The following is a 27,307-nucleotide window of genomic DNA, read 5'->3' as shown; positions in this document are numbered from 1 at the left end:
TGAACTCCAGGACCGAGAAGGTCGTTTTCAATGTCGTCAAGATGTCGTTGCCCTACAATGGCATTCTTGGTCGCCCGACCCTGGCAAAGTTTGTGGCGGCGTCCCATTACACCTAAAATACTTTGAAGATATCAGGCCCTATGAGCATCATCGCCGTCCACTCCGATAAGGACATGTAAATTTCTCATTCGCTTGAGGAACCACGTGCCAGCTCCGCGTTGGGACAGATGTCATCCAGCAAATCAATGGGATGGGCCTATAATACGTCGACACATGGCTCGGCCCAATAGCGGCCCATTCAGGTCAAAAGGCCAGCCCGTTTGACTGGTTAAAAGGAAGTGAGCCGGCCCACGGAAAGCCTGTTAATGGCATGTTCGCATATAGCCTATTTATAGCCCACTAACTCATGGCCCGTTACGGCCTTTCCGAATTAGGCCCAGTAGCGTCATCTGGGCCGTCCAATATGATTGCAGCCCGTTGTAACTTTCGGCCCATGTATGGCCCATGACGTCTTTTGGTCCGTATGAGGCCCTTTGTAACTCTGGGCCCAATAAAGGCTCATGGTGAAACTGGCCCAAAATGAATAGTGTATCGCTTTATACCCATTAACAACCCATTATTCCATTGGGGCGTTTCGAGCCCGTGTTATATTTTGGCCTTCTAAGGGCCCCTTTATTATTGGGTTCATTTCCAGCATTCGATTACTTACGTTCTGTTACTGGCATGTTTCGCTTGTGGGCCAAATTCAGCTTGTGCTTACAGTCGGCCCGTTTATGGCATGTTAATCTGTTGGACAGTTTTCATAGCATCATCAAAGACGGCCCAATAACGACCCATTATGCCTGACGATAGAATTAAGCCCATAATACATATCGGCCTATTAACGACCCGTCATGCTCTGGCCATAAAATGACGATATCCACTCTAGCCCATTTAGGGCCCATATAGCGGTCTGTTATTGGTCCACGAATAAGTACAACCCATGTTTGGCAATCGATCCTACGACCCGCAAAAGGCCCGTTGATTCTACGACCCGCGGAAGGCCCGTCAATTCTACGACCTGCAGAAGGCCCGTTGATTCTACGACCTCAGAAGACCCATTACCCGTAGAAGGCCCATGGATCCTACGGCCGATGGTCACTACAGTAGGTAGCGGGACCATGGTTACAATGGTCCATATGTTGCCCATGATTATTGCGGCCTAGTTTTTAAAAATATTTTATTGTGGCCACTAGCAAACCACGAAAAAAACTGCAGTGACTACATCAAACAAATAAACAAGACAATAAGGAAATAAATAAGGAAGCAACTTAAGCTAGGCTATTACTGCTATTACACATATTACATCCACTAGGCATCAATGTTTGCCACCAGTGCAAATATAGGGAACAAAGCAGCATATTGCATACACTGGGCGTCTAAATTGGCCACCAGTGCAAATAAACGCGGCATCAAAAGAAGTCCATAATTGAAACAAATTTAGAAGAGCTCAAGAAATGTTATCCTGGGTATCCACCGTCCTGGCAATAAGCTTCGCAAGCTTATTAGCTTTCTCCTATTTGGCGCTAAAATCCTCCAACACTTGTTGCACCGAAAATATGTGGTAGGACTAGGGTTCCTATCGGCTCTACTCCTTAGGTTATAAGGGCAGAACAGCGGAGGTTTGGGGCGAGGGCGCGTGCTCTGGCGCGTCGGCGCCGTCGCGAGAGAAGAGGAGGGCGGCGGTGGTTAGGGCTGGCGGCGGCTAGGGTTCCGGCTCCTCTGGGAGCCGGGCAATAGGGATAGAAAATATCTTTATTGCCTAATTCCGAAAAGAGTCTTACAGCCTATATTTATAACCTAGATAACTTGCATAATAATTAACCTAAGATAACTTGTGGGCCAAGCCCCTAACTACTGCCCAGTGGGCCTCCTCCGGTTATATGATAAACCGGTCATAACATCTCTCCCCGCCTGCGCAAACAGCTCGTCCTTTAGCTGAAAGGCTGGATAGTGTTGGCGGAAGTCGTCACGCTGCTCCGAAGTAGCCTCCTCCTTCGGAAGGCCCGCCCACTGGATCAGAACGAACCACACCCCACGACGGAGCTGCGCCCGCAACACCTTCTCTGGCTCCGGAAGAAGACGGCCGCCGGCGGTCGGAGGAAGCGCGGGTGGAGCGGCCGGTGGCTCTCCACGAAAAGGCTTGAGCAGCCCCACATGGAAAATGTCGTGGATGCGAGCACTAGCCGGAAGCTGAAGGCGATAGGCCACCTGCCCAATGCGCTCCAAGACGGCGAAGGGCATGGCGTAGCGAGGCCCAAGCTTGTGCTTCGCGCGCTGGTCGAGTCACCGCGTAGAGCGGTGGAGAAGACGCAGCCACACCCAATCACCCACCGCGAACTCCGCCGCGTGATGGTTGCTGTCGTAGTAATGCTTGGCCAGCTGCTGGGCCTGGAGGAGACGCTAACGGACCTCAGGGAGCATCTCGTCACGGGTGCGAATAAGCTTGCCCACGGCCTCTGTCCGTGCTGTCGCCGAGTCCACCGGCAAGATAGGCGGAGGCAGCTGACCGTAGACCACCTCAAATGGTGTAGCACGCAGGGCGGAGCGATAGGAGGGGTTGTAGCAGTACTCCGCCCATGCAAGCCAATCCACCCAAGCATGAGGGCGATCACCTGTAACGCGGCGCAAATACATGGAAATCACCTTGTTAACCACCTCGGATTGGCCATCCGTCTGAGGGTGGAAGGCCGTGCTCAGGCGGAGCTGGACGCCCGCCATCCTGAACAGGTCGCGCCAAACATGGCCTGTGAACACCGGGTCCCGATCACTGACGATCGAAGAGGGGAATCCGTGAAGACGAACGATACCCTCGAAGAAGGCACGGGCCACGAACGCGGCAGTATATGGATGCCCCAGCGCGATGAAGTGGGCATACTTGGAGAAGCGGTCGACCACAATGAGAATGACCGATTTGCCACCTACTTTGGGAAGGCCCTCGATGAAGTCCATGGAGATATCAGCCCAGACCTGAGACGGCACGTCCAAAGGCCGGAGCATACCAGCCGGCCGTAATGTCTCCGTCTTGTTGCGCTGGCATGTCATGCAAGATCGCACCCAGTCACGGACTAAGGCACGATCACCAGGAATGTAGAAGTCGGCGCGTAGACGATGGAGGGTTTTCTCCACACCCTCATGACCAGCCAAGTGGGCTAGCAACAGGACCTGGTGACGAAGATCATCATGTGCCGGAACAAAAACGCGGCGCCCATGGAGAAGTAGGTCGTCCATGAAGCGCCAAGGCTCCTCCAGGTCACCGGCAGCCAGCTGCTGCCGAAGGAGGACCACGTCGGCAGCGGTCGCCGTCGCCCGGCGAATCTCAGCGAAGAGGCCGAATGTGGGCCCAGAGCAAATGCACAGCGCCGTCCCCTCGGAGGCGCCGACGGTGGAGTTGAGGTCGGCGTCGCGGCGCGACAAGGCATCGGCCACGGTATTAAGATGACACGGGCGGTATTCGACGGAGGAGTCGAAGCCGAAGAGCTTGCTAATCCACTGATGCTGCGGCACGGTCGAGAGCCTCTGGTCCAGCAAGAACTTGAGACTGTAATGGTCCGTGCGAATCTGGAAAGACCGGCCCCACAGATAGGGCCGCCAATGGCGCACGGCCTGCACCAAGCGAATGAGCTCCCGCTCGTACGCCGCGAGCTTAAGATGGCGCGGAGCGAAGGGCCGGCTGAAGAAGGCGATAGGACCATCGCCCTGATGAAGCACGGCGCCGAACCCCGCACCCGAGGCGTCACAGTCCACCACGAATGGGCGGTCAAAATCCGGCATCTGCAGAATGGGCCCCATCGTGAGGGCCCCCTTGAGGGCCTCAAATGCCGCTGTCGCCTCCTCGTCCCAGGCGAAGGCGTCACGGTGCAACAACCACGTGAGTGGCAACGCAATGAGGCCGAACTCCCGGATGAACTTCCGGTAGTATCCGGCGAGGCCGAGAAAACCGCGAAGAGCCCGCGGTGAGTGCGGCGTCGGCCAGGCTGCGAGGGCCGCCACCTTGACGGCGTCCATAGCCACTCCGTCGGCCGAGATGACATGGCTGAGGTAGGCGATGGAAGGCGTCCCGAACGAGCACTTCGAGCGCTTAAGATGAAGATGGTGCGCCCGAAGCACGTTGAAGACGATGGCGACGTGCTGGAGGTGCTCTGCCCAAGAGGCGCTGTAGATCAGAATATCGTCAAAGAAAACGAGCACAAACCGACGTAAGTAGGGCCGGAGGACATCGTTCATCAGGGCCTGGAAGGTCGCCGGGGCGTTGGTGAGGCCGAAGGGCATCACCAAGAACTCAAAGTGGCCATGGTGAGTCCGAAACCCCGTCTTGGCAATGTCATCTGGGTGCATGCGCACCTGGTGGTACCCTGATCGGAGATCGAGCTTGGTGAAGAAGCACGCCCGTGTAGCTCATCCAGGAGCTCATCAACCACCGGAATAGGGAACTTGTCCTTAAGCGTAACAGCATTAAGGGCACGGTAGTCGATGCAGAAATGCCACGTGCCGTCCGACTTGCGGACAAGAAGCACGTGCGCGGTAAATGGCGAGGTGGAGATCCAAATGATGCCTGCCGCGAGCATGAGCGCACACTGCCGATCCAACTCGTCCTTCTGCAGCTGTGGGTAACGGTAAGGACGCACCGCCACCAGCGCAGAGCCCGGCAAGAGATGTATACGGTGATCATATGCGCGGGTGGGCGGAAGACCCTATGGCTCGGTTAAGAGGTCGCCGTGTTGCTGCAGAAGCTTCTCCAAGAGCGGATGCTCGGCCTCGGAGGTGGCCGCGGCCAGCTGAAGCTGAGATGGTAGGGGCATGGCGCCCCCAACGCCGTCCCACCGAATGCGGCGGCCCAGCCGCCAGAAGGTCATCATCAGCGCATCGAAGTCCCAAAGAATGGGACCAAGGGTCCGCAGGAAGTCGACGCCAAGGATGAAGTCGAAGCAGCCCAAGTCGATGCCCGCACAGGTGATGGAGAAGTGTTCCCTGCCGATGGTGATGGGTATGTCCCGTGCGAGGCCATGGCACCGGAGGCGATCGCCGTTGGCCACCGTGACCCGAAGTTGCTCCCCGCCTGTTGGCTGAAGCGCTAAGCGACGCATGGTAGCCTCGGGCAGGAAGTTATGGGTGGAGCCTGTATCCACCAAGGCCACCAAGCGCTCACCGTTGATTGTCACCGGCAAGAGCATGGTCCGCTCGTCACGGATCCCGGCAAGCGCGTGGAGAGAGACCACGAGCGCCGTCGCCGGGGCAGCCGCGGGTGCGCCCTCAGCCGCCGCTGGGGGTGGTAGTGCCACGGCCTCATCGGCCAAAGCGTCCTCCTCGGTGAAATCGACCGTCTCCAAGTAGAAGAGGTGCGGGCACACATGGGTCGGCGTATAGGGCTCGTCACAGTTAACGCAGAGGCCCTGGCGCCGCCGCTCCATCTGCTCCGCAGGAGAGAGACGCCGAAAGGGGCGCGTCGAGGCCGAGGTAGTGGGCGCTGTTGAGGCCGGGAGCGGCCGGGCTGGTGCAGGTGGCGGGCGGCTGGTCTGCCGGCCTCCTCGAGCTGGGGTAGCCGGCAGCATGGCCTGGGCGCGAGCCTCAAAGGCCCGTGCGTAATACATGGCCGTCTGGAGATCCTGAGGGCCGCGAAGCTCCACGTCGACGCGAATGTGATCCTGAAGGCCCTCCAACAAAGAGGTCGGCGCGCTGTTGCGCCGTCACGCCCGACGCATGGCACGCCAAGGCCTGGAAGCGGTCGGCGAAGTCCTGCACCGTAGAGGTGAAAGGAAGGCGGCCGAGCTCCGACAGGCGGCTCCCGCGAACCGGGGGCCCAAAGCGGAGGAGGCAGAGCTCGCGGAAGCGCTCCCAAGTAGGCATGGCACCCTCGTCCTGCTCGAGAGCGTCGTACCACGTCTGTGCCGTGCCGCGAAGGTGATAAGAGGCAAGCCAGGTACGCTCTGAACGAGTGTGCGCTGCCCGCGGAAGAACTGGTCGCACTGGTTGAGCAAGTTGAGGGGATCCTCCGTGCTGTCATAAGTGGTGAAGTCGATCTTGGCAAACCGCGCCAGTGCCTGGGAGGGAACACCGTGTCGAGCTGGCTCGGAGGTGCGGAGCAGCGAGGCGGGTGGCGCCTGGTCGGAGTACTCCGGGTAGGGACCGGCGGAACCCGATGGCCCCCCGAACTGGGGGAACGGTGTCGGCTGTCCGGGGGCTGTGGTGTAGACCGGCGAAGGCGAAGACCCAGCCGCCCACGCTGGAAGTGGCGGCGGGGAAGGTGGGAACCGGACCTGATGAAGCGGGAGGCTGGTCGGCGGGGGTGCCCCCGAGCTAGGCAGGGGTGGCGCCGGTTGTTGTAGCGTCGGTGGCGGGGATTGGGCGGGGCGTCGGTGGCCGCGGAGGAGGGTGGTTGCAGGTACCACAGAGGGGCCGCGGCCGGCATGGTCCCGCCGAGGTGTCCCACCGGGAACGGCATCTGCTGGATCGGCCAGGGGCCCGATGACGGCGTCAGCACCGAGGGCCAGAGGGGCGTCGCGGCAGCCGGGGGCCCGCTCGGTGAAGCCGCCTGGAACGGCAGCATCAGAGGGGCACCGAACAGGGAGACGCCCTGGGCCGGCCACGGCGGTTGGCCGTAGGCGGTAGCGGGCACCGTCGGCAGGTGCATGTAGGGACCGGTCGCGTACTGCTGCTGCTGCAAGTGGAGGCCCTGGACGGCGGTGACGAGGTCCTGCAAGGTAGCCGTGACCTGCTCCGGTGTGAAGACGGCGAACAGCGGTGGCGCAGAGGGCACCGGGATGGCGGCGCGACCGGGGCCTCGGTGGAGCCGAGGCCCGCCAGCGCGGTTATCCCGGCGGCGGACGTTATCGGCGCGTTGAGGGGCGGCGCCGTCGTCATCGGCGCGGTGAGGGGTGGCGCCGTCGTCATCGGCGCACTGGAGCCACTGGAAAGCGCCGGCAGTGGTGGTGGCAGGGACATGATCGGAACTTGGTCTCTGATTACCAAATTGGTAGGACTAGGGTTCCTACGGGCTCTACTCCTTAGGTTATAGGGGCAGAACAACGGAGGTTGGGGGCGAGGGTGCGTGCTCCGGCGCGTCGGCGCCGTCGCGAGAGAAGAGGAGGGCGGCGGTGGTTAGGGCTGGCGGCGGCTAGGGTTCCGGCTCCTCTAGGAGCCGAGCAATAGGGATAGAAAATATCTTTATTGCTTAATTCTAAAAAGAGTCTTACAGCCTATATTTATAACCTAGATAACTTGCATAATAATTAACCTAAGATAACTTGTGGGCCAAGCCCCTAACTAGTGCCCAGTGGGCCTCCTCCGGTTATATGCTAAACCGGTCATAACAATATGAATCTGAATTCTCCAGGGACTTCCTCAGTCCTTCGGCTTCTTGTCGTAGCATAGCGGATCGATGTCTTTCAGCTTGTAGTTGGGACTCAAGAAACCGACCTGATTTAGACAGTGAGTTCAAAGAGCTTGTGCCAGCGGTAGTGGCCAGTAACTCGAACACTACATCAAGACAGGACTTTGGGGTTGTCTCACTGTCTTAAAGATAGTTTTCCTTAGCTGTTATGTCAGCTTTCACTACAAAATAAAAGACACATCTGTGACATTTTGGACTGAACGAATTTTTTTTCAATCATGCTTATGACACTTTTATGACGATAATTGTGACAAAATCCGGTATCATCATAGATGTGGTGGGCTCCTACTTCTATGATAAAAAATCATGACAGAAAATGGGCTTTTTGTCCTGGGCGGATCGGAGACGCAGCTGCATGACGTTCTTTGGGCCGTCCATGACGAAAAAAAGTCATGGTACAAGTGAGGGCGAAGAAAATATCGGGGAGTTCTCGGTTACGGTGGGTGGTCGGGGCTGAGCGATGCACTGAGGGATTGCGCATTTCTCTCATACACGTACGCGTGTGGGTGTGAGGCATTGGGCTCTAACTGAACCCGAGCGAGGCGTTCGCTTACTGAACCCGAGCGATTGTACTGGCTACGCATTACTAAACCCGAGCGATCGATCGATCCCTGGCTGTTAACTGAACCCGATCGAGCGATTCCTTCCCTACTGCTGCTAACTGAAGCCGATCAAACCTGTCGCCTCTTGAAGAACAGTGTGCGTTGTTGGGGGTTGGATGAACAGTTCCAGGTGGGGGTTGGATGAACAGGACCCATGGTAGTAGAGGCCCTTGCCGTTGGATGAACAGGACCCCGATCGAGCCGGTTGGGGGTGGATGAACAGGATCCCGTGGAGGGCTGGTTGAACAGTAGATGGTGGAGGCTAGATGAATAGGACCCCGTGGAGGGCTGGTTGAACAGTAGTCGGTGGAGGCTGGAGGAGGTCGACGGTGGATGAACAATAGCCCGTGGAGTCTCGTTTAGTGGTACGCCACATCCCTCGCGATCAACAGGACCCTGTTTCGACCGTAAGAGGTCGAAGAAAAGTCCGTTTACTTAGTTTTGCTATAGGCCACACCCCTTCTGATCAACAGGATCCCGTTTTGACCGTAGGAGGTCAAACAGAAGGCCGTTTCCTCCGTTCTGTGGTACGTCAGGCCTCGTTTTGGCTGTTCCGTACAAGTCGGTTGGCTCCTGATGAACATGACGCATTCCGTTGCCTCCCGATGAACACGACGCAGTTTCTCCGTTCTGACCTAGCCGGTTGGCTGCCGATGAACAGGACGCCGTCGCTGTACGCGTTCAAGACCCCACCCATATGTAGGTACGCAACCGTATTTACTTTCTTGTAGCGTGGCTGTATGTACATGTACACGATATAGAAGGGACTGCGTGCAAGCTACGTTCGCGTCTCTACTACGACACGTGCCCCTCCTTACTCGGTCACGGTTCATCGCTGCAGAGAGACCGATCGACCAGTATGTACATACACGTTCACGACTAGACAGACAATCCTAAGTACTGTTCAACTGGGTGGGTCCCAACTGTTAGGGAGGATAAGGAGGCACTTCCTTGCGTGCGAAGATATAGCTGGTGGGTCCCAACTGTCAGGGGGAAGAATCATTTTTTTCGTAATATGGACACACTTCCTTGCGTGCGTAGATGTAGCTGGTGGGTCCCAGCTGTCAGTGGCAAGAATAAGGAGGCACTTCCTTCCGTGCGAAGATATACGTGGTGGGTTCCAACTTTCAGGGGGATGAATAATTTTATTTTCGCGTAATGAGGAGGCGGTTACATGCTTGCGTCCATGGACCTGGTGCGTCCCCACTGTCAGCCTCTCCACGTACAGTCCTCTTCTGATGAATCTCATTTGTTGACCAGGTTGACCACGCAACGCCGAGCGCATCCAAGGTGGTGGATGACGGCGAGGCCCGGGACGGCAACGAGCCGGAGATGGGAAGAGGCGGAAGTGGAGTCGCAGACGGAGAGGTGTACGACGGTTAACTGGTTCTCGTGCGGCGTGGTTCGGCAATCGGTGGAGAATAACAGGAGGTGTGGAGGGGTGGAGGGATGGCCTGGCCGGCGGTGGGGTAGCGCTTCACAGTGAAGCATGCTAAGCAGAGCTGTTAGCAGCAGGAGGCGGGAGCAGGTGGTCCCGGCGGCGCTGGAGGAAGAAGACGAGAGATTGAAGATGGATGCCGGTCGTTGGACGTAAATCCAACGGCTATCGATGTCAGAATCATTTGTTGACTAAGTTGACAACGACTTGCGTTGGCTTCGACCTATTGGCTCACATTTTAGCATCAAAAAATGTGGCATATATTCAACCCATTTATTCAGTATTTACTGTCCATTTTATCTTTTTCTAGAACATACCTCTGCGTTTTCTTCCAAAAAATGTATAAGATGGGCTGCGGATGTTTCAGGAAAAATAAAACCTAGGATGGGAGGTCTATAGACCGGTCGATACATGACGGCCCTCAAGAAAATACAAACCGGCATGTCGTGGGTTGCACATATTCAAAAAGAAAGCCTAGACGAGGCAGCCCACAACCCAGCTGATACTTGCTGGCCCATTGATAATAAATGATACCTGCCAGCTCCCCGGCTTCCTTGTAAAAATTTATCTCATTTAGTAACTACACTGAAGCACCTAAAAAAATGTAACTATGTTGATAAACCCGTGGGTCCCAACGTCAATATAGCATTAGGAGGAAGTATTTTTTCAATGAGGCACTTGCTTGCGTACGGCCATGGACCTGGTGGGTCCCGACTGTCCGCCTCTTCACGTACAGTCATCTCCAGATTCCTCTCGTTTATTCAGCATGTTCACAACGGCACACCATGTCCAACACTTGCCAAAACTTCGTCCCTCATTTTCTCTGTTTTTCGCACACTTGACATTGTGTTGGCATTTTAAAAATAGCATATCTTTTTGACAGTGCATCGTATGAAGATGTGCTATGCATGAATGTTGATCAACATGATGTTAACTGGCTGGTAGTTCCATTTTCGACCATGAATAAAACTTCCAACATGATGTTATCCCTGTTTGAAAAGGGCGTGTTAATATAAATGCTCTGCCTCTGAAACTTGCAGTTTCTTATCTGAAACTGAAACTTGCAGTTTCTTCTCTGAGAATCACATTGTCTGCACTTTTATATGAATCTATATTTTTTAAGTGCTAAAGATAGATCTCTAGAATTCATAAAATACTTCATATGCTCAATACTGCAAATCTGAAATTTAAAAGACATTCATATCTGAAAGTACTCTCAAAATACACAACACAAAACACAATTCATAACCTACAAATACTGACAACCCTAAGCTCTTCCTGACAATTCACAACCTGCCCGACTATTGGGTTGGGGGGTAGTCCCCTCCTATTCCTCGGAGGTAGACAGCCGCCTCGTGAGACGAGGTGAACGGTGAGGGAGAGGATGGCGGGGTAGCTTCGTCGGGCCAACTGTTTTTCTCCTCTTGCAGTTGGGTTCGGTCAACGAAGACTCCATCGGCTCGCTCTGGCACAACACCCTCGCAAACGACACCCTGTAGATGCTCGATCCTTCAATATTTGGTGGATGCTCCATCTTGGATCGATACTCCCACCACCGTTGCCTCACGATCAGATTCGGTGAATCGGTTTGCTCCATGGCCCAGGGGAGCAACTCTATGTACTCCCACATGACTCCCTTCGGGAGTATCGCCGCCGTTTCGCTCTGTTACAGATATTTGGGCATGGATGTCACCGTCGCCGCTAATTGGTGCTTGTTGTCAAACCAAGACTGTATCTCCAACATCCTAGCTAGCTTCACTGGGTCGCCGTCTGCGATCCTCCCGTATCGCTTGTACTCCTCCATCGATCTACTTCTCCACAACACCTTCACGCTGGTGGTGGTTTTTTAATGGAAGAGGAGAGGAGCGGCGCTGGTTTTGCATTAGAACGGGAGAGAAGCGGCGCTGGTTTTGGATTGGAATAGGAGAGGAGGGGCGGTGGTTTTGAAATGGAAGAAGAGAGGAGCGGCGCTGGATTTGGATTGGAACATGAGAGGAGCGGCGGTGGTTTAAGAGGAGAGGAGCGGCGCTCGTCTTGGAAGTATTTTTTTGTTTTGCGTTTTTTGGGTCAAAGTTTGACCACGTACAGTATTTGACAAGCAAAATGTGAATCATGTCATCAGAAATTGTATCGTTTGGTTCGTATCTGAATATACTTTCAAATTATATTATTTTTGCAACAAATAACATATTTTTTTGTGAAAATCATGGTCAAATATGACCCAGAATACAAGGGAGACTAGTTAATGCAGGGTCGCTTTTTTAATTGAAGGGTAAATTGATTTTGATTTCGATCCAGTCACAGCGCGCCGGCCCTCTCGTCCAATCCTAAATCGCTGCCGCACACTCCTCTCCCTCTTCTCCATTGCAAAACCACCTCCTCTCCTCTCCATCATCTCCATTCCAAAACCACCGTCTCGCCTCTCCCTCTTCTCCATCCCAAAACCACCCCCTCTCCTCTCCATCTTCTCCATTGCAAAACCACTGTCTCGCCTCTCCCTCTTCTCCATCGCAAGACCACCGTCTCTCCTCCCATCTTCCAAAGCCAGCACCGGACCTCTCGGAAGGACATCTATGGAGAGGATGAAGCAGCGAATCGGGCAGATCGCGGGCGGCGACCAGGCGAAGTTAGGCAGGTTGAAGGAGATCCTTACTATGTTTGACAACGAGTGGGAGATTTCGAGGACGGTGAGTGCCATGTGGCAATGTATGCGAAAGAGCGAGACGTCGGTGATGAGGGTGCCACTGTCCTTCGAGTTCAACGAGTATCTCCTTTGGGCGATGGAGCAGGCAGATTCGCCCTGAGGCGAAAGTCAGGCGGAGGTGGTGGGCATACAGGTCGAAGGTCAAACATCCAGAGGATGACAAATTGATCGAGTACGGTGTGTCGTTCGTGAGGGTGCAGTGCCTGATGATGACATGTACAAGGATAAACAAGAGATACCAACTGAAACCATCATGAAGTGTAATACACTCGACACAAGATTTCACTCGGATATCCCAATTCCACTAGACCATCGCTATTTCACTCGACCATACAAGAATTACCTCGGAGTACAGAATACCTAGAGTCAACCCAGGATGACAACGGTTAGGCATTCACTCCGTCGTCATAAGGACCATTTAATACGGGCGTTAGTAACGTTCCGGACTTAACTCTCATTGAACCCATGTGTAACTGAGGGCTGTGAGGGGCCGGCGCACTCTATATAAGTCACCCCTCCCCTCTGGCACAAGGGTTCGCACCCCTGTAACTATTCAACACTCCAATCGACAAGCCTCCGTGACACCGAGACGTAGGGCTGTTACCTCCTCCGAGAGGGGCCTGAACTCGTAAAACTGTGCGTACAACCTCGTCGTAGCTAGGACACCGCCCTCTGCTACGTACCCCCTACTTCTACTGTTAGACTCGTTCCCACGACTGTTGGCGCCCACCGTGAGGCAGGCGTCTGAGCGACTTCCGGTGAGGTTGCATTCTTCGATCTTCATCAACATGGTTTCCAGCGGTGGTTTGGCCCTGGGCCACGAGATCCGCCTCAGCGCGCTCACCTTCATTGCCGACAACTCCGCCTGGCTCCAAGAAGCCCCCCTCGATGTCGAGGCTCTTCCCATTCGCGGGGCAGCGCACCTCCGTGCGAGTGCCTGCGGTGTCCTCCTACGGCAGCCGTCGACTCAGTATCGGTCGGCTCCCATAGCGTCTTCGCTCCCCGCTGTCCGACGCCGCAAGCGATCCGGTCGCTCGAGGCTCCAGCGGTGGGTGAAGTATGCGCTGGCCCGCCAGTCGACCACCCCTCAAATCACGGCGATTGAGCCCGATGAAGCTCTCTATGGGTTGTTTGATTTTCTGACTAGCCATTCAGATATGCTTTCCGAGTGTGAGAGCAATGATCCCGCGGCAGAAGTCCTCATGGTTGACTCCTAACGTAGTCCGCCCGGATTCCATCGCGGCGGCGGTGACGACAGCGGTGGCCTGTCGCGCGACCACGACGAGTATTACCCTCAAGCCCTCATTGCAGAGCAGAGGGAGGAGCTGCACCGCAGAAAAGTTTAGGCTCTCCAGACACCCATCGTTGGGGAGACCTCCAAGGCTCGGGATTTGGAGGCTGCGCACTTAGCCACCCTGGCTGAGCATACGCGCCTGGAGAATCTTCAGCAAGCACTCGACCACCATGCCCGCCTGCAAATTGCAAGTCCCAGTCGATGGCAACGACAATTGTTTCCGACTGGGCCTCAAGAAGAGTGTCAGGTATACCGTACCCCGATCCAGAATGTTGTAGCAGCTGCTTGAATTGTAGATTCTATCCAGCTGTCCCGTTCTGAGGCTGGTAGAGGGTTACAGCAGATTCGAGCACTGCTCAGGGCGGCCGGAGAACAGAGCTCAGTGGTTTCTCAGTCGCGCAACAGGATTCACAGCAGGTCTGTTCTGGCGGACACAGTTCAGTCGGCAGATAACCCAAGATCGCCTCCGCGGCGTGAATATCGTGGTTATCGCCAGGACCAGTACCTTGGTCGAGGCCACGGGCAGTTTGATCCTCGATACCACCATGATGACCACCGCCGAGTGCCTACGCCCCCTTGAGGGGCGGTTTGTATGCGCCCCAGTGATAACCCACAAGTATAGGGGATCGCAACAGTTTTCGAGGGTAGAGTATTCAATCCAAATTTATTGATTCGACACAAGGGGAGCCAAAGAATAATCTCAAGTATTAGCAGCTGAGTTGTCAATTCAACCACACCTGAAAGACTTAATATCTGCGGCAAAGTATTTAGTAACAAAGTTATATGGAAGTAACGGTAACGGTGGCAAAAGTAACAGTAATAGTTTCGTAGCAATTGTAACAGTAAAAGCGGAGAAGTAACGAATCAAAGATCAATATGGGAAAAGCTCGTAGGCAATGGATCAATGATGGATAATTATGTCAGATGGCATTCATCATGCAACGTTTATAACATAGGGTGACACAGAACTAGCTCTAGTTCATCAATGTAATGTAGGCATGTATTCTAAATATAGTCATACGTGCTTATGGAAAAGAACTTGCATGACATCTTTTGTCCTACCCTCCCGTGGCAGCAGTGTCCTATTGGAAACTAAGGGATATTAAGGCCTCCTTTTAATAGATTACCGGACCAAAGCATTAGCACTTAGTGAATACAGGACTACGATCATCACCGGGAGTGGTCCCGACTATTTTCACTCCGGGGTTGCCGGATCATAACATGTACTAGGTGATTATAACTTGCAAGATAGGATCAAGAACACAAATATATTCATGAAAACATAATAGGTTCAGATCTGAAATCATGGCACTCGAGCGCTAGTGACAAGCATTAAGCATAGCAAATTCATAGCAACATAAATCTTAGAACATAGTGGATACTAGGGATCAAACCCTAACAAAACTAACTCAATTTCATGGTAAATATCATCCAACCCATCACGGTCCAGCAAGCCTACGATGGAATTACTCAGACACTGCGATGAGCATCATGAAATTGGTGATGAAGGATGGTTTATGATGACGATGGCGACGGATTCCCCTCTCCGGAGCCCCGAACGGACTCTAGACCTGCCCCCCCCCCCCCCGAGGAAGAACATGGCTTGGTGGCGGCTCGGTATCGTAAAACGCGATGAATCCTTCTCTCTGATTTTTTCTCCTCGAAAGTGAATATATGGAGTTGTATTTGAGGCCGGTGGAGGTCCACGGGGCCCACAGGTCGGAGGGCGCGCCCCAGGGGGGTGGGCGTGCCCCCCAACCTTGTAGCTAGGGTGTGGCCCCCTGCTGCTGATTCTTTCGCCAGTATTTTTTATTAATTCCAAAAGTTATCTTTGTTGATTTTCAGGTCATTTCGAGAACTTTTATTTCTGCATAAAAATAACACCATGGCAATTCTGCTGAAAACAGCGTCAGTCCGGGTTAGTTCGATTCAAATCATATAAGTTAGAGTCCAAAACAAGGGCAAAAGAGTTTGGAAAAGTACATACGATGGAGACATATCAACTGCCCCAAGCATAACCCATTGCTTGTCCTCAAGCAATTCAGTTGACAAACTGAAAGTGATAAAGAAAAACTTTTACAAACTTTGTTTGATCTTGTTGTTGCAAATATGTAAAGCCATCATTCAAGTTTTCAGCAAAGATTATGAACTAACAATATTCACAATAACTTTTAGGTCTCACATTCACTCATATCAATGGCATAATCAACTAGCGAGCAATAATAATAAATCTCGGATGACAACACTACTTTAAAACAATCATGATATGATATAACAAGATGGTATCTCGCTAGCCCTTTCTGAGACCGCAAAACATAAATGCAGAGCAGCTCTAAAGATCGAGGACTGACTAGACATTGTAATTCATGGTGAAAGAGATTCAGTCACAGTCATACTCAATATAAATTAATAACAATGCATACAAATGATAGTGGTGCTCTCAAACTGGTGCTTTTTATAAGAGGATGACGACTCAGCAATAAAAATAGATAGGCCCTTCGCAGAGGGAAGTAGGGATTTGCAGAGGTGCCAGAGCTCGAGTTCTGAAATAGAGATAAATAATATTTTGAGCGGTATGCCTTCATTGTCAACATAACAACCAAGAGTTCTCGGTATCTTCCATGCTACATACATTATAGGTGGTTCCCAAACAGAATGGTAAAGTTTATACTCCCCCACCACCAACAATCACACTCCACGGCTGGTCCGAAACAACAGGTACCGTCCAACTAACAACAATCCTGGGGGAGTTTTGTTTGCAATTATTTTGATTTGATTTGAGCAATGGGACTAGGCATCCCGATTACCAGTCATTTTCTCATGAATGCTGAGCGGAGTCCACTCATTAAGGACAGTATAACCGCAGCTAAAGCGAGCCCTCACAGCGATTTGGATTCTCGACCATCCGTTTTCGCGATCTGGGAGTTCCAGGCCATCAGATTTAATGTGAAAAAGATATGTTTCGTAGTGGGGCTAATCTGGCCCAGCTGTCCTGTGGGCTGGTGCTCCACGAACCAAAATGGATGATTCTGGTGCATTGGGCCTTCGCGAGCCAGCAGCCCATTCGAAGGAGGGAGGCCTACGAGCTACGCATGAGGTCCATCCACTCCTAAACCCTAATCCAGTCCCCATCAAGACCGTATCCATTGCCCTTAGCTTCGATCCATCCACCCGCCCAATCCCGATCGAGTCTATAGCAGCGGTTTGGGCGACTGCACGAACAAGCAGCGGCCGTCGCTGCAGACCGGAGTAGCTCGCCGACGCCTGGACTTGCCTCGCTGCCGTCTCGCCGCCGCCTAGACTCTCCAGGCCGCCGCTGCCTCTAGGTATTTCCTTCGTCTGCTAGGTATTCAACCTAGACTTCTCATCTCTCTCTTTTCCCACACCCTCGCCTGCGACACAGGCTGCGTCTCCATTTCCATCATCTCCTTCAGCTTGCATCCCATGGCGGAGCAGTCATTGCACTATAAGATTTTCGAGCGACAGGCCACCTTTCTTTATTCCAGCATGCACCCCCTTGTAGGGTTCCAGGTACATCTCACCTGCTTCAATTTAATCATATTTGTTTATTTTCCATTATTCAGGTTGTGGATAAAGAGAATAGGAAGTGAGAAGTGCAGAAGATGGGAGATGCAATGAGAGCACTCGAGAATAGAGCAATGTATTCAAAGCAAGACATGGACATACTTGCCGCTTTAGAAGAGTTGATGTCGATGAAAGTACGATCTGGGCATCTTGCCATTCTTTTAAGTTCAGTTAACCTGTACCTGTACATGCACATGAAATTTTGACTTTACTTACTACTGACATTGTTTTATTGTGTTGTATACAGTCTAGACATGTTGGAGTCTCCGTTGACCAGATGTATGAAATTTTGAAGCATTCCGCTCATCAAAAGGCAAGATCTCACATACTTTGTTTTCTCTATATTTGATAAAAGTTTCACGTGGATCGCTTCACATTTTGGGTAATATGTAGATTGTTTTGCTTATGGCATGGTGGTCCTGTAGCATCATTTTCTTAAAATATTTTCTCTCTATATTGGTCATTTTGTGTGCAGTTACAGGAGGAAACAACAACAACAAAACAAGATGAAGAAGACAAATAACTCATCAAATCAATCACTTTCAGATTAATCGTCTATGGTACCTGCATGTGCAAACTTGTATTAAATTATTTCTAAACCTGTCATGCTGTTAGTTATTGCAGAACTTAGAAGACTATGTTAAACGGATCGAAGACGACGATGACGATGATGAAGATTTTTATATACCAGAACAGTCAAGTGTCACGTGAAAGCTACTTGTCTCTCTGTATTGTGTTTTTTGTTTCTTTTATGTTTCTATTTCCTTTGGTCTTAAGTATGAAAAGTAGAAAGATCATTGTATAACATTAGCTTGAATTTACTTGAGTCAACAAAGTGGGTATGTGTACAAACAAGTCTAGGCCCATCCCAATTTGCAGAGTATGTGTACAGACAAGTCAACAAAGTGGGTATGCGCCGGGAAGAGGAGCTCCGGCGTGAGCTACGGGAGCTCCGCGACGGCCGCCGTGATGATCGCCGCTCCCCGGCCCGCCGCGACTCCTGGGGCTGGTCCTGCTCTCCTCACCCGGCGGCTTCTAGGGACTGGCAGTCTCGGGAACGCTCGCCGTCCCTGGTCCGGCGTCGCGGTCGTAGCCCCTCCCCGTCTCGGGCAGGGCGCCCCCCGTCCCCCCGCATCCAAGCCTCCACCGCCCGCTCCTGCTGCTCGGAAGTATGTGCCGCCCCATGCCTCCGGCCCCTCGGCTCCCTCTGCTGGTGCCACCCCGGGCGGCGCCCCCTCCCGCGGCCGCCAAGGCCCCGCCAAGAAGAAGAAGCGCCGCGGCCAGGGCCAAGGCAACCCGACCTCCCTCCCCCTTCGGCCCCGGGCTCCTCCTCCGCTCCGGGCCCCGTCTCCAACCTTCCTCGCCCCCTTGCTTCAATTGCAGGGTGGTGGGCCACTCGCAAGTCAACTGCGTCAACTCCCAGTGCTGCTACATCTGCAAGGATCCCGGGCATCCTGCCCGGATCGACCGGTGACGTCGGAGCTCATGATGTACGGCCACGGTATCGAGGGGCTGGGCTTCTTCCACCTCAAGGTCCCCAATCTCCCTCCTCCCACCCCCTCCCTTCAGGCGGTCGTCACTATGGTCGACGGGGTGGCCTCTCTGAAGATGATTGAGGCAGAGCTCAACCACCTCTACCGTCGCCAGTGGGACTTGGTGGTCAATCCTACTGTCGGTCACATCTTCACCGTGGTCTTCCCCGACACCATCAGCTACGGCTACGCCACTCGTAGTGGCCGGATCACCCTCGCCCTCAACCAGCTCGTTGTCGATATCACCGAGCCGGTCCTTGACGCCACGGCATTGGCCGTCCTGGATACTGCCTGGATCCTTGTGGGCGGTCTCCCCGACATTGCCCGATCTAAGCTCGTTATCCGCCCGATGTCCAGGATTCTGGGCAACGTGGTGATGTTGGACGAGCTCTCCCTCTGCAAGGAGGAGGAGGTCTGGGTCAAGGTCAAGTGCTTAGACTCCTCCAAGCTCCATGTCACCGTGCGCGTGTTCTTCAATGACCAGGGCTACGACCTCCGGATCGCCCCCGACCATCCCAACCACGTTGGCCGTCCCCGCTTCGCCGACGATGCCCCCCCCCCCGAGGCAACCCGGGGATCGACGGGGACTACCACGGCCGCCACCGCCCCTGCTCCCACCGGTCGGAAGACGAGGGGGGATCGGATGACTCGCACTCCCATTCACAGTCCCGCTCTCCTTCGCCTCCGGCCGCCGGTGGGCATGGGCGCCAGGCCGCACCTGGCCTGCTGCTCGAGGCTCCTCTCAGCTCGGTGGCCGAGTCCCCTGAGGCCTGCGACACCTCCAGTGTGGGCTTGGTCATCTGCCCCGCCTCCTCCCCTTGCTCCCCCGCCCCCCTACTCCCGTCGGGCCGTTCCTGGAGACGGTGCTCCCCCCGGCTGCATCGCTGGTCCCCGACCCGCCCTCGCCGGTCTCCGAGGGGGAGGTGGCCACCCCGGCTCCCTCCCCTGGCGCTATGCTCACCACCGCCCCGTCGGGTCCCCTCTGTGAAACTCCACCGGCGGTGAGCCTCAGTGCCATCGCGGCGGCCCCGTCGGTGGCCCTCCCACCCGAGGCGCCCCCCGTGGCCGTCCTGTCTCCTCCGGTTGCGCCCCCACCGCCCCCTGGGCTCCACTCGTCGACGCCCCTGCTCCAACCCCGCCGTGCTCGACTCCGACCCCGACTCCGATGCTCCTCAGCTGTGCTGGGCCAGCTCTCCAGCTCCCTCTCGTGGCGGACCCTGGCAGGGACGGGGAGACCCGGGTAAACACCCCCTTGGCCGCCCAGCCTCCCCCTCCGCGTGTTGGGGCCTACTCCCGCCGCGGCCGGTCTGCCTCCTCTCCGGTGACTTCCTCCCGCCGGAGCGCTCCGCATGACGCGGCGCACCCCGAGGGTAGCCCGGCGCTGCCCATCCACGAGCGGGCAGAGCTCCGGGCGGCTGCCCGGAACCTGGAGCCAGGTATGCCTGCAGTCCCCCCCTCGGCATCTACTTGTTCCTTCTCTGCTCTCGAGTCGGTTCCGCTTGGTCACCTGGCGAAGGTCGCGACTGACTCCGCGTTCATCTTCAGGGGGGAGGTTGGTCCCCCCTTAGTCGAGATCGAGGCCATTAGGGCCCGCGAGATTCTTGACGATAGTCTCGCGGAGGCCCGAGCAGCTCTGCTCTCGCCTCCCGCCCCATTGATCGCGTCGGAGGATGCTATCCCGCCTCCTCCTCGGAGGGCCGGTGGCAACCTCCCCCTGACCGCTGCCGAGCTTCGGGGCCGCACCCGTTCTTGGACCGCCGCTCTCCGCGCCCAAAGCGCATCTCGTGTCGTGGGGTCAATCAGCCCCTCAATGGATGCTTGATGCGTGGCCTCTTCTGGAACATCTGCGGTTTCGGCCATGATGGCCGCCGCCGCCAACTCATTTAGTACATGCGAGATGAACACATTGACATTGTCGCCATCCAACAAACCATGCACGCGGAATTCTTCCTCCCAGAACTCGACCGCCTTAGCACCCACCTCTTCTCCTGGCATTGGCTCCCTTCTAGTGGGAGCTCGGGCCATTCCGGTGGCATCCTGTTAGGCGTGAAGGATGCCACCTTCGAGGTGGGCAGTATGGACCGGGGCCAGTTCTTTGTTAGCATGGAACTTTTTGAACGCGCCCTCAACTTCAAGTGGGAGGTTATTATCGTCTACGGCCCCGCCGACCACAGTCGGTCCGCCTTCTTCCTCGAGGAGCTCCACCGGAAGGTTTCGACTGCTTCGCTTCCGGTGGTAGTTGGGGGCCATTTTAACCTCCTACGTTTCGCGGAAGACAAGAGCAATTCGCACGTCAACTTTGCGCGTATGCAAATGTTCAATGACTGCATTGCTGACCTTGGTCTCCGTGAAATAGACAGGGTTGGTGCCAAGTTCACCTGGACCAACCATGAGGCTGCTCCAACCCAGTCCGTCCTGGACCGGGTCCTAGTTTCCCCGGAATGGGACCTCCGTTGTTGTCTTGCCTCCCTCCGGGCCATTACTCAGATTGCCTCCGACCACGTCCCCCTCCTTCTTTCTTCCGCTGACGAGCGCCCCCCAATCCCTCCTTGATTTTTGTTTGAGATATTTTGGTTGTCCCAAGCTGGCTTCGTCGAGGCTGTTGGTGCCCATTGGGTGGAGGCTCGTGCCCAACCTCAGTCCCAGTCTCGCCCCCCTCCGCAATCGACTCATGGCATTTCTGTGCCAAGCGTGGCCGTCAGTTTATTAAGGGGTGGGGTGCCAACCTGGGGCAAGACCTCCGCGAGCGCAAGAAGGCCCTGCTGTCTGCTATCCAGGCCCTGGACATGCGCGGACCAACTTTCTATCATCTACTCCGACGAGGAGGGCTACTGGCACTTGCGTGGTGCCCAGAAATGGGTATTGAAGGGCGATGCGAACACGACTTATTTCCAGGCCATAACGAATGGCCGTCGTAGACGCAACACCATCCCCCTCCTCTGGGATGGCCCGACTCTCTTGCAGTCCCCGCGTGACATTAGGTCCCACGTTGACGGATTCTATAGATCCCTGTTCGCAACTGCTCCTCGGAGCAGCTTATATCTGGCCTTGGACTGTTGGTCCGGCCGCCAGCTTCTCACCGATGCGGAGAACGCGGCCCTGATGGCCCCGTTCATCAAGGGCAAGGTCTGGGCCGCCATCAAAGGCATGAACCCTACCTCGGCCCCGGGCCCGGATGGTCTCCCGGTTAAATTCTTCCAAGCCTTCTGGAATGTGATCAAACCGGAGGTCATGGCCATCTTTGACGAGTTCTACGTTGTGTCCATTGACCTCGGGCGCCTCAACTATGGGACAATTTCTCTTATCTCCAAGGTTCCTGGGGGGTCTGACATCCGTCAGTTTCACCCAATCATGGTGATAAATGTGATCTTCCGGATTCTGGCAAAAGGGTACGCCAATAGGGTGACCCTGCTCGTGGATCACATTACCCACCCCAACCAATCTGCCTTCATCCAAGGCAGATATATTCTGGATGGGGTGCTAGTCCTTCACGAAGTCCTCCATGAGGTCCGCTCCAAACACCTCAAGGCGGTCTTCCTGAAGATCGATTTCCATAAGGCCTATGACACTGTTAGCTGGCCCTTCCTTCGGGAAGTTCTTCTCCGGAAAGGCTTCGATGACTGTTGGATCACCAGTGTAATGCAGATGGTCTCTTGTGGTCGCACTGCCGTGAACATCAATGGGGAGATTGGCCCCTACTTTCCCACTCTTTGTGGGGTGAGACAAGGCGACCCTCTCTCCCCGTTCTTGTTCAATATGGTGGTGGACGCACTTGTTGCCATCCTGGACACGGCTAAGGCTGCGGGCCATATTCGTGGGATGACCCCCCACTTGGCCGGTGGTTCCGGCATCTCCCTGCTCCAGTACACCGACGACACCATCATTATGGTCGAAGGCTCGAACGCGGACATCGCTAACCTTAAGTTCCTCCTTCTCTGCTTCCAACAAATGTCTGGCCTCAAGATCAACTTCGACAAGAGTGATGTGATGGTGACGGGCTACTCTCCGACAGAGGCCCTCGACATTGCCAACCGCCTTAATTGCCGCCTGGGCTCCTTCCCCACAACCTTCCGGGAACGCCCATTAGTGACTCTCGGCTTACCGTTCCTGACTTGCGGCCGACTGTGGCCAAGTTGCAAATGCGCATTGAGCCTTGGCAGGGTCGGTGGCTGTCGAAGGCGGCCCGGACGATTCTCATCAACTCCTCACTCTCCATTCTCCTCTTGTTCCTCATGAGCTTCTACAGCCTTCATGAGACGCTCCACCATGAGATCGAAAAGGTCCAATCCCGCTTCTATTGGGTGTGGGATCCCATATGGTTAGCTGGCCCGACATCTACAAGCCCCGGGAATAAGGTGGCCTCGGTATCATGTGCTCGAAGCGCATGAATATTGCCCTCCTTTCCCGCAGGCTCTGGCGCATCTCGCAAGGGCACGACGGGCTGTGTTTAGACATCATCCGAAACAAGTACATGCGTGGCCAACCACTGGCCTTCTGTCAATGGTCCGGTGGATCCCAATTCTGGCAGGCAGTCATTCAACTGCTCCCCATTCTCCGCATTGGGACTTCCATATCGGTCGGATCGGGATCAGCGACCCTGTTCTGGTTTGACCGATAGGCGGGAGACACCCCCTTCGCGGCTCGTTTCCCCGACCTCTTCTCCCTCGCTGTCGTCCCGACGATCTCAGTTGAACGGGCCCTTATTGACTTAGGGCGCCTCGCGTTCCGGAGGCCATTTGGGCCTCCGAAAGTTGCCGCATGGCATGAGCTTCTTGAGTGCGTCGCCCTCCATGAGCCGGCTGTCGATGCGGGACCGGATGAGGTCCGTTGGCGCCTTGAGCCTTCGGGCTAATTCTCCACTAAGTCCCTCTACTCGGCCATTGCCCCCTCCTCCACCCCGTCCCCCCTCAAGGCGGTGTGGTCCATTCGCCTGCCTCTGAAAATCCGGATCTTCATGTGGCAATGGATCCGCGGACGGCTCCCGTCTGTGGTGGAGGTCTGCAAGCGCAATGGTCTGGGCTCTGGTCTTTGCCCGTTCTGTGGTACCCCCGAAGATTTGAACCACATCTTCTTCTCCTGCGTGTCTGCTCAATTCGTTTGGAGCTGTTTTAGAGAGGCTGTGGGTGGTGATTGGTGCCACACCAACTTCCCCGACCTCTACGCCGAACTCTAGACTTCCTCCTGCCCACTCGCCACATTAGGTGGCTTGAGATTGGGGCTCTCGTGTGGACCCTCTAGACGATTCACAATAAGCTTGTGATTCAGCGCACTCCACTTCGACGGGTTACTGATGCTCTCTTCAAACTGTCTGGTTACTTGCAGCTTTGGCGGCCGCTTAGCCGCCCTCGGGACCGGGACACCATCTCCACCTTCATCGCTGACCTTCGCTCAATGGCCGTCCACCTGTCGCCGCCGCCCCCACCGCCACCTCCAGATCCTGATTAGCTGCCTGACTTGCTCCCTGGCTCCGGCCTCGGCCGCTCATTTTTTATGTTGTTTTTTGGGCTTGTTGAGTTGTGCCCTCAGCAGAACCTTTGGACCTCTTGTTGTGTGACTTGGGTGTGTGTGTTCTGAACTAGTCCGTGTATGTGTGCTCTTGGCGGTTTGCTTTATTTATAAAGCGGGGTGTAAGCCTTTTTTGGTAAAAGACTAGGAAGCGACCAACTAGAGAGCGACAACAGTCATAAACATGCACTGAGATTAACCAACATTGAATGCAAGCATGAGTAGGATATAAATCACCATGAACATAAATATCGTAGAGGCTATGTTGATTTTGTTTCAACTACATGCGTGAACATGTGCCAAGTCAAGCCACTCGAATCATTCAAAGGAGGATACCATCCTGTCATCCTACATCACAACCATTTTAATTTCTATGTTGGCACGCAAGGTAAACCACTATAAACTCCTAGCTAATTAAGCATGGCATGAGTAATTATAATCTTGTCATTTCAAACATATTTCATTCATAATAGGCTGAATCAGGAACGATAAACTAATCATATTTACAAAAACAAGATAGGTCGAGTTCATACCAACATTTCCTCATCTCAATCATTTCATCATATATTGTCATTATTGCCTTTCACTTGCACGACCAAACGGTGTGGATAATAATAGTGGATGTGCATTGGACTAAGCTGGAATCTGCAAACATTAATTCAAATGCGAAGACTAGGTAATATGGGCTCTTTGTTAGATCAACAATAATACATAAGAGAGCCACTCAACGTTTTCATCATGGTCTTCTCCTCTTGACCCCGAAAGAAAAGAAAATAAATTCAAAGGAACACACTGAAATATTTTTGGAGTTTTTTTGTTTCTCTGAAGGAAGTAAAACAAGAACGAGAAAAACTATTTACACGGGAAAGCTCCCAACAAGCAAAAGAAGAACGGGAAATCTTTTTGAGTTTTCTTTTAATACTACGACTAAGCAAGCATAGAAAGTAAACTAACTACAACTAATACAACTAATTTTTTTGTTTTGTTTCTCTTTAAGGTTTAATAAACACACAAGATGAAAGCAGAAAAAGGAATAAACTAACATGGATAATACAATGAAAAAGTATGAACACCGACAACTAGAATGAGTGTGTGGACATGAATGTAATTTCGGTGAGAAATACGTACTCCCCAAGATTAGGCTTTTGGCCTAAGTTGGTCTAGTGCCATGGCTGGCCTGGTTGATATCCAAAGTTGAAGTTGGGGTATTACTGTGCTGCCGCAGCTACCGCTTGGCGAGCTGCCTCTTGAAGACGAGCAGCCTCCGCTGTTCTCTCATACTCGTTTGCCTCCTCTCTAGTTATAAAATATCGCCCATTTGCCTGAAATTTAAAGAAAGCAGGAGCAGGAAGAGTAACAAGGACGGCACGCCGTCTATCAAAGACTAGTCGGTACTGGAGGATATGTTCATTCCTCTTAAGAAACTGGTTGCGTATCATAGCCTCATAATCCAGAAAAGCAGGTGGCAACTCAATATCATAACCTCTAATAGGTACACCCAAATAGTTGAAGGAAATATGCCCTAGAGGAAATAATAAAGTATTATATATTTCCTTATATCATGATAAATGTTTATTATTCATGCTAGAATTGTATTAACCGGAAACATAATACATGTGTGAATACATAGACAAACAGAGTGTCACTAGTATGCCTCTACTTGACTAGCTCGTTAATCAAAGATGGTTATGTTTCCTAGCCATAGACATGAGTTGTCATTTGATTAACGAGATCACCTCATTAGGAGAATGACGTGATTGACTTGACCCATTCCGTTAGCTTAGCACCCGATCGTTTAGTATGTTGCTATTGCTTTCTTCATGACTTATACATGTTCCTATGACTATGAGATTATGCAACTCCCGTTTACCGGAGGAACACTTTGTGTGCTACCAAACGTCACAACGTAAATGGGTGATTATAAAGGTGCTCTACAGGTGTCTCCAAAGGTACTTGTTGGGTTGGCGTATTTCGAGATTAGGATTTGTCACTCCGATTGTCGGAGAGGTATCTCTGGGCCCACTCGGTAATGCACATCACTATAAGCCTTGCAAGCATCTTGACTAATGAGTTAGTTGCGGGATGATGTATTACGGAACGAGTAAAGAGACTTGCCGGTAACGAGATTGAACTAGGTATCGAGATACCGACGATCGAATCTCGGGCAAGTAACATACTGATGACAAAGGGAACAACGTATGTTGTTATGCGGTCTGACCGATAAAGATCTTCGTAGAATATGTGGGAGCCAATATGGGCATCCAGGTCCCGCTATTGGCTATTGACCGGAGAGGTGTTTCGGTCATGTCTACATAGTTCTCGAACCCGTAGGGTCCGCACGCTTAACGTTACGATGACAGTTTTATTGAGTTTTAATGTACCGAAGGAGTTCGGAGTCCCGGATGAGATCGGAGACATGACGAGGAGTCTCGAAATGGCCGAGACGTAAAGATCGATATATTGGACGACTATATTCGGACTTTGGAAAGGTTCCGAGTGATTCGGGTATTTTTCGGAGTACCAGAGAGTTACGGGAATTCGTATTGGGCCTTAATGGGCCGTACGGGAAAGGAGAGAAAGACCCCAAAGGGTGGCCGCACACCTCCCCATGGGCTAGTCCGAATTGGACTAGGGAGGGGGGCGCCCCCTTCCTTCTTTCTCCTTCCCCCTTCCCTTCTCCTACTCCCACAAGGAAAGGAGGAGTCCTACTCCCGGTGGGAGAGGACTCCCCCCTTTGGCGCGCCTCTCCCCTTGGCCGGCTGCCTCCCCCTTGCTCCTTTATATACGGGGGCAGGGGGGCACCCCATAGACACAACAATTGATCCTTGAGATCTCTTAGCTGTGTGCGGTGCCCCCCTCCACCATATTACACCTCGATAATATCGTTGCGGAGCTTAGGCGAAGCCCTGCGTCGGTAGAACATCATCATCGTCACCACGCCGTCGTGCTGACGAAACTCTCCCTCAACACTCGGCTGGATCGGAGTTCGAGGGACGTCATCGAGCTGAACGTGTGTAGAACTCGGAGGTGCCGTGCGTTCGGTACTTGATCGGTCGGATCGTGAAGACGTACGACTACATCAACCGCGTTGTGATAACGCTTCCGCTTTCGGTCTACGAGGGTATGTGGACAACACTCTCCCCTCTCGTTGCTATGCATCACCATGATCTTGCGTGTGCGTAGGAAATTTTTTGAAATTACTACGTTCCCCAACAGTG

At 53.5% G+C, this 27,307-nt stretch overlaps 2 protein-coding genes across 2 annotated transcripts; one reads left to right on the top strand and one right to left on the bottom strand.

Moving 5' to 3' along the window:
• Positions 1 to 1,893: 1,893 nt before the first annotated feature.
• On the bottom strand, positions 1,894 to 2,283 carry LOC141021729 (uncharacterized). The gene has a single exon (XM_073497587.1). The coding sequence runs from the start codon at positions 2,281 to 2,283 to the stop codon at positions 1,894 to 1,896; it is 390 nt and encodes a 129-aa protein (XP_073353688.1).
• An 18,233-nt stretch (positions 2,284 to 20,516) lies between these two features.
• LOC141021728 (uncharacterized) lies at positions 20,517 to 24,029 on the top strand. The gene is made up of 4 exons (XM_073497586.1): positions 20,517 to 21,036; positions 21,169 to 22,670; positions 22,745 to 22,948; positions 23,907 to 24,029. Exons 1-4 carry the CDS (start codon positions 20,517 to 20,519, stop codon positions 24,027 to 24,029), a joined length of 2,349 nt encoding a protein of 782 aa, XP_073353687.1.
• The last annotated feature ends 3,278 nt before the right edge of the window (positions 24,030 to 27,307 follow it).

This window comes from Aegilops tauschii, chromosome 4 (assembly GCF_002575655.3).
Source record: "Aegilops tauschii subsp. strangulata cultivar AL8/78 chromosome 4, Aet v6.0, whole genome shotgun sequence".
NCBI classification, from domain to species: Eukaryota; Viridiplantae; Streptophyta; class Magnoliopsida; order Poales; family Poaceae; genus Aegilops; species Aegilops tauschii.
The sequence above is the reverse complement of the archived record's forward strand: the minus strand, read 5'-3'. Positions and strand labels throughout refer to the sequence as shown.

Bases quoted from the DNA above. Each gene is read 5' to 3' on its own strand.
- LOC141021729 (XM_073497587.1), bottom strand. From the start codon at position 2,283: ATGCCCTTCGCCGTCTTGGAGCGCATTGGGCAGGTGGCCTATCGCCTT.
- LOC141021728 (XM_073497586.1), top strand. From the start codon at position 20,517: ATGCACGCGGAATTCTTCCTCCCAGAACTCGACCGCCTTAGCACCCAC. The intron at 21,037-21,168 runs GTTGTTGTCTTG...GGTTGTCCCAAG, and splicing joins TTCCCCGGAATGGGACCTCC to CTGGCTTCGTCGAGGCTGTT. The intron at 22,949-23,906 runs GTATCATGTGCT...GGTTACTTGCAG, and splicing joins CCGGGAATAAGGTGGCCTCG to CTTTGGCGGCCGCTTAGCCG.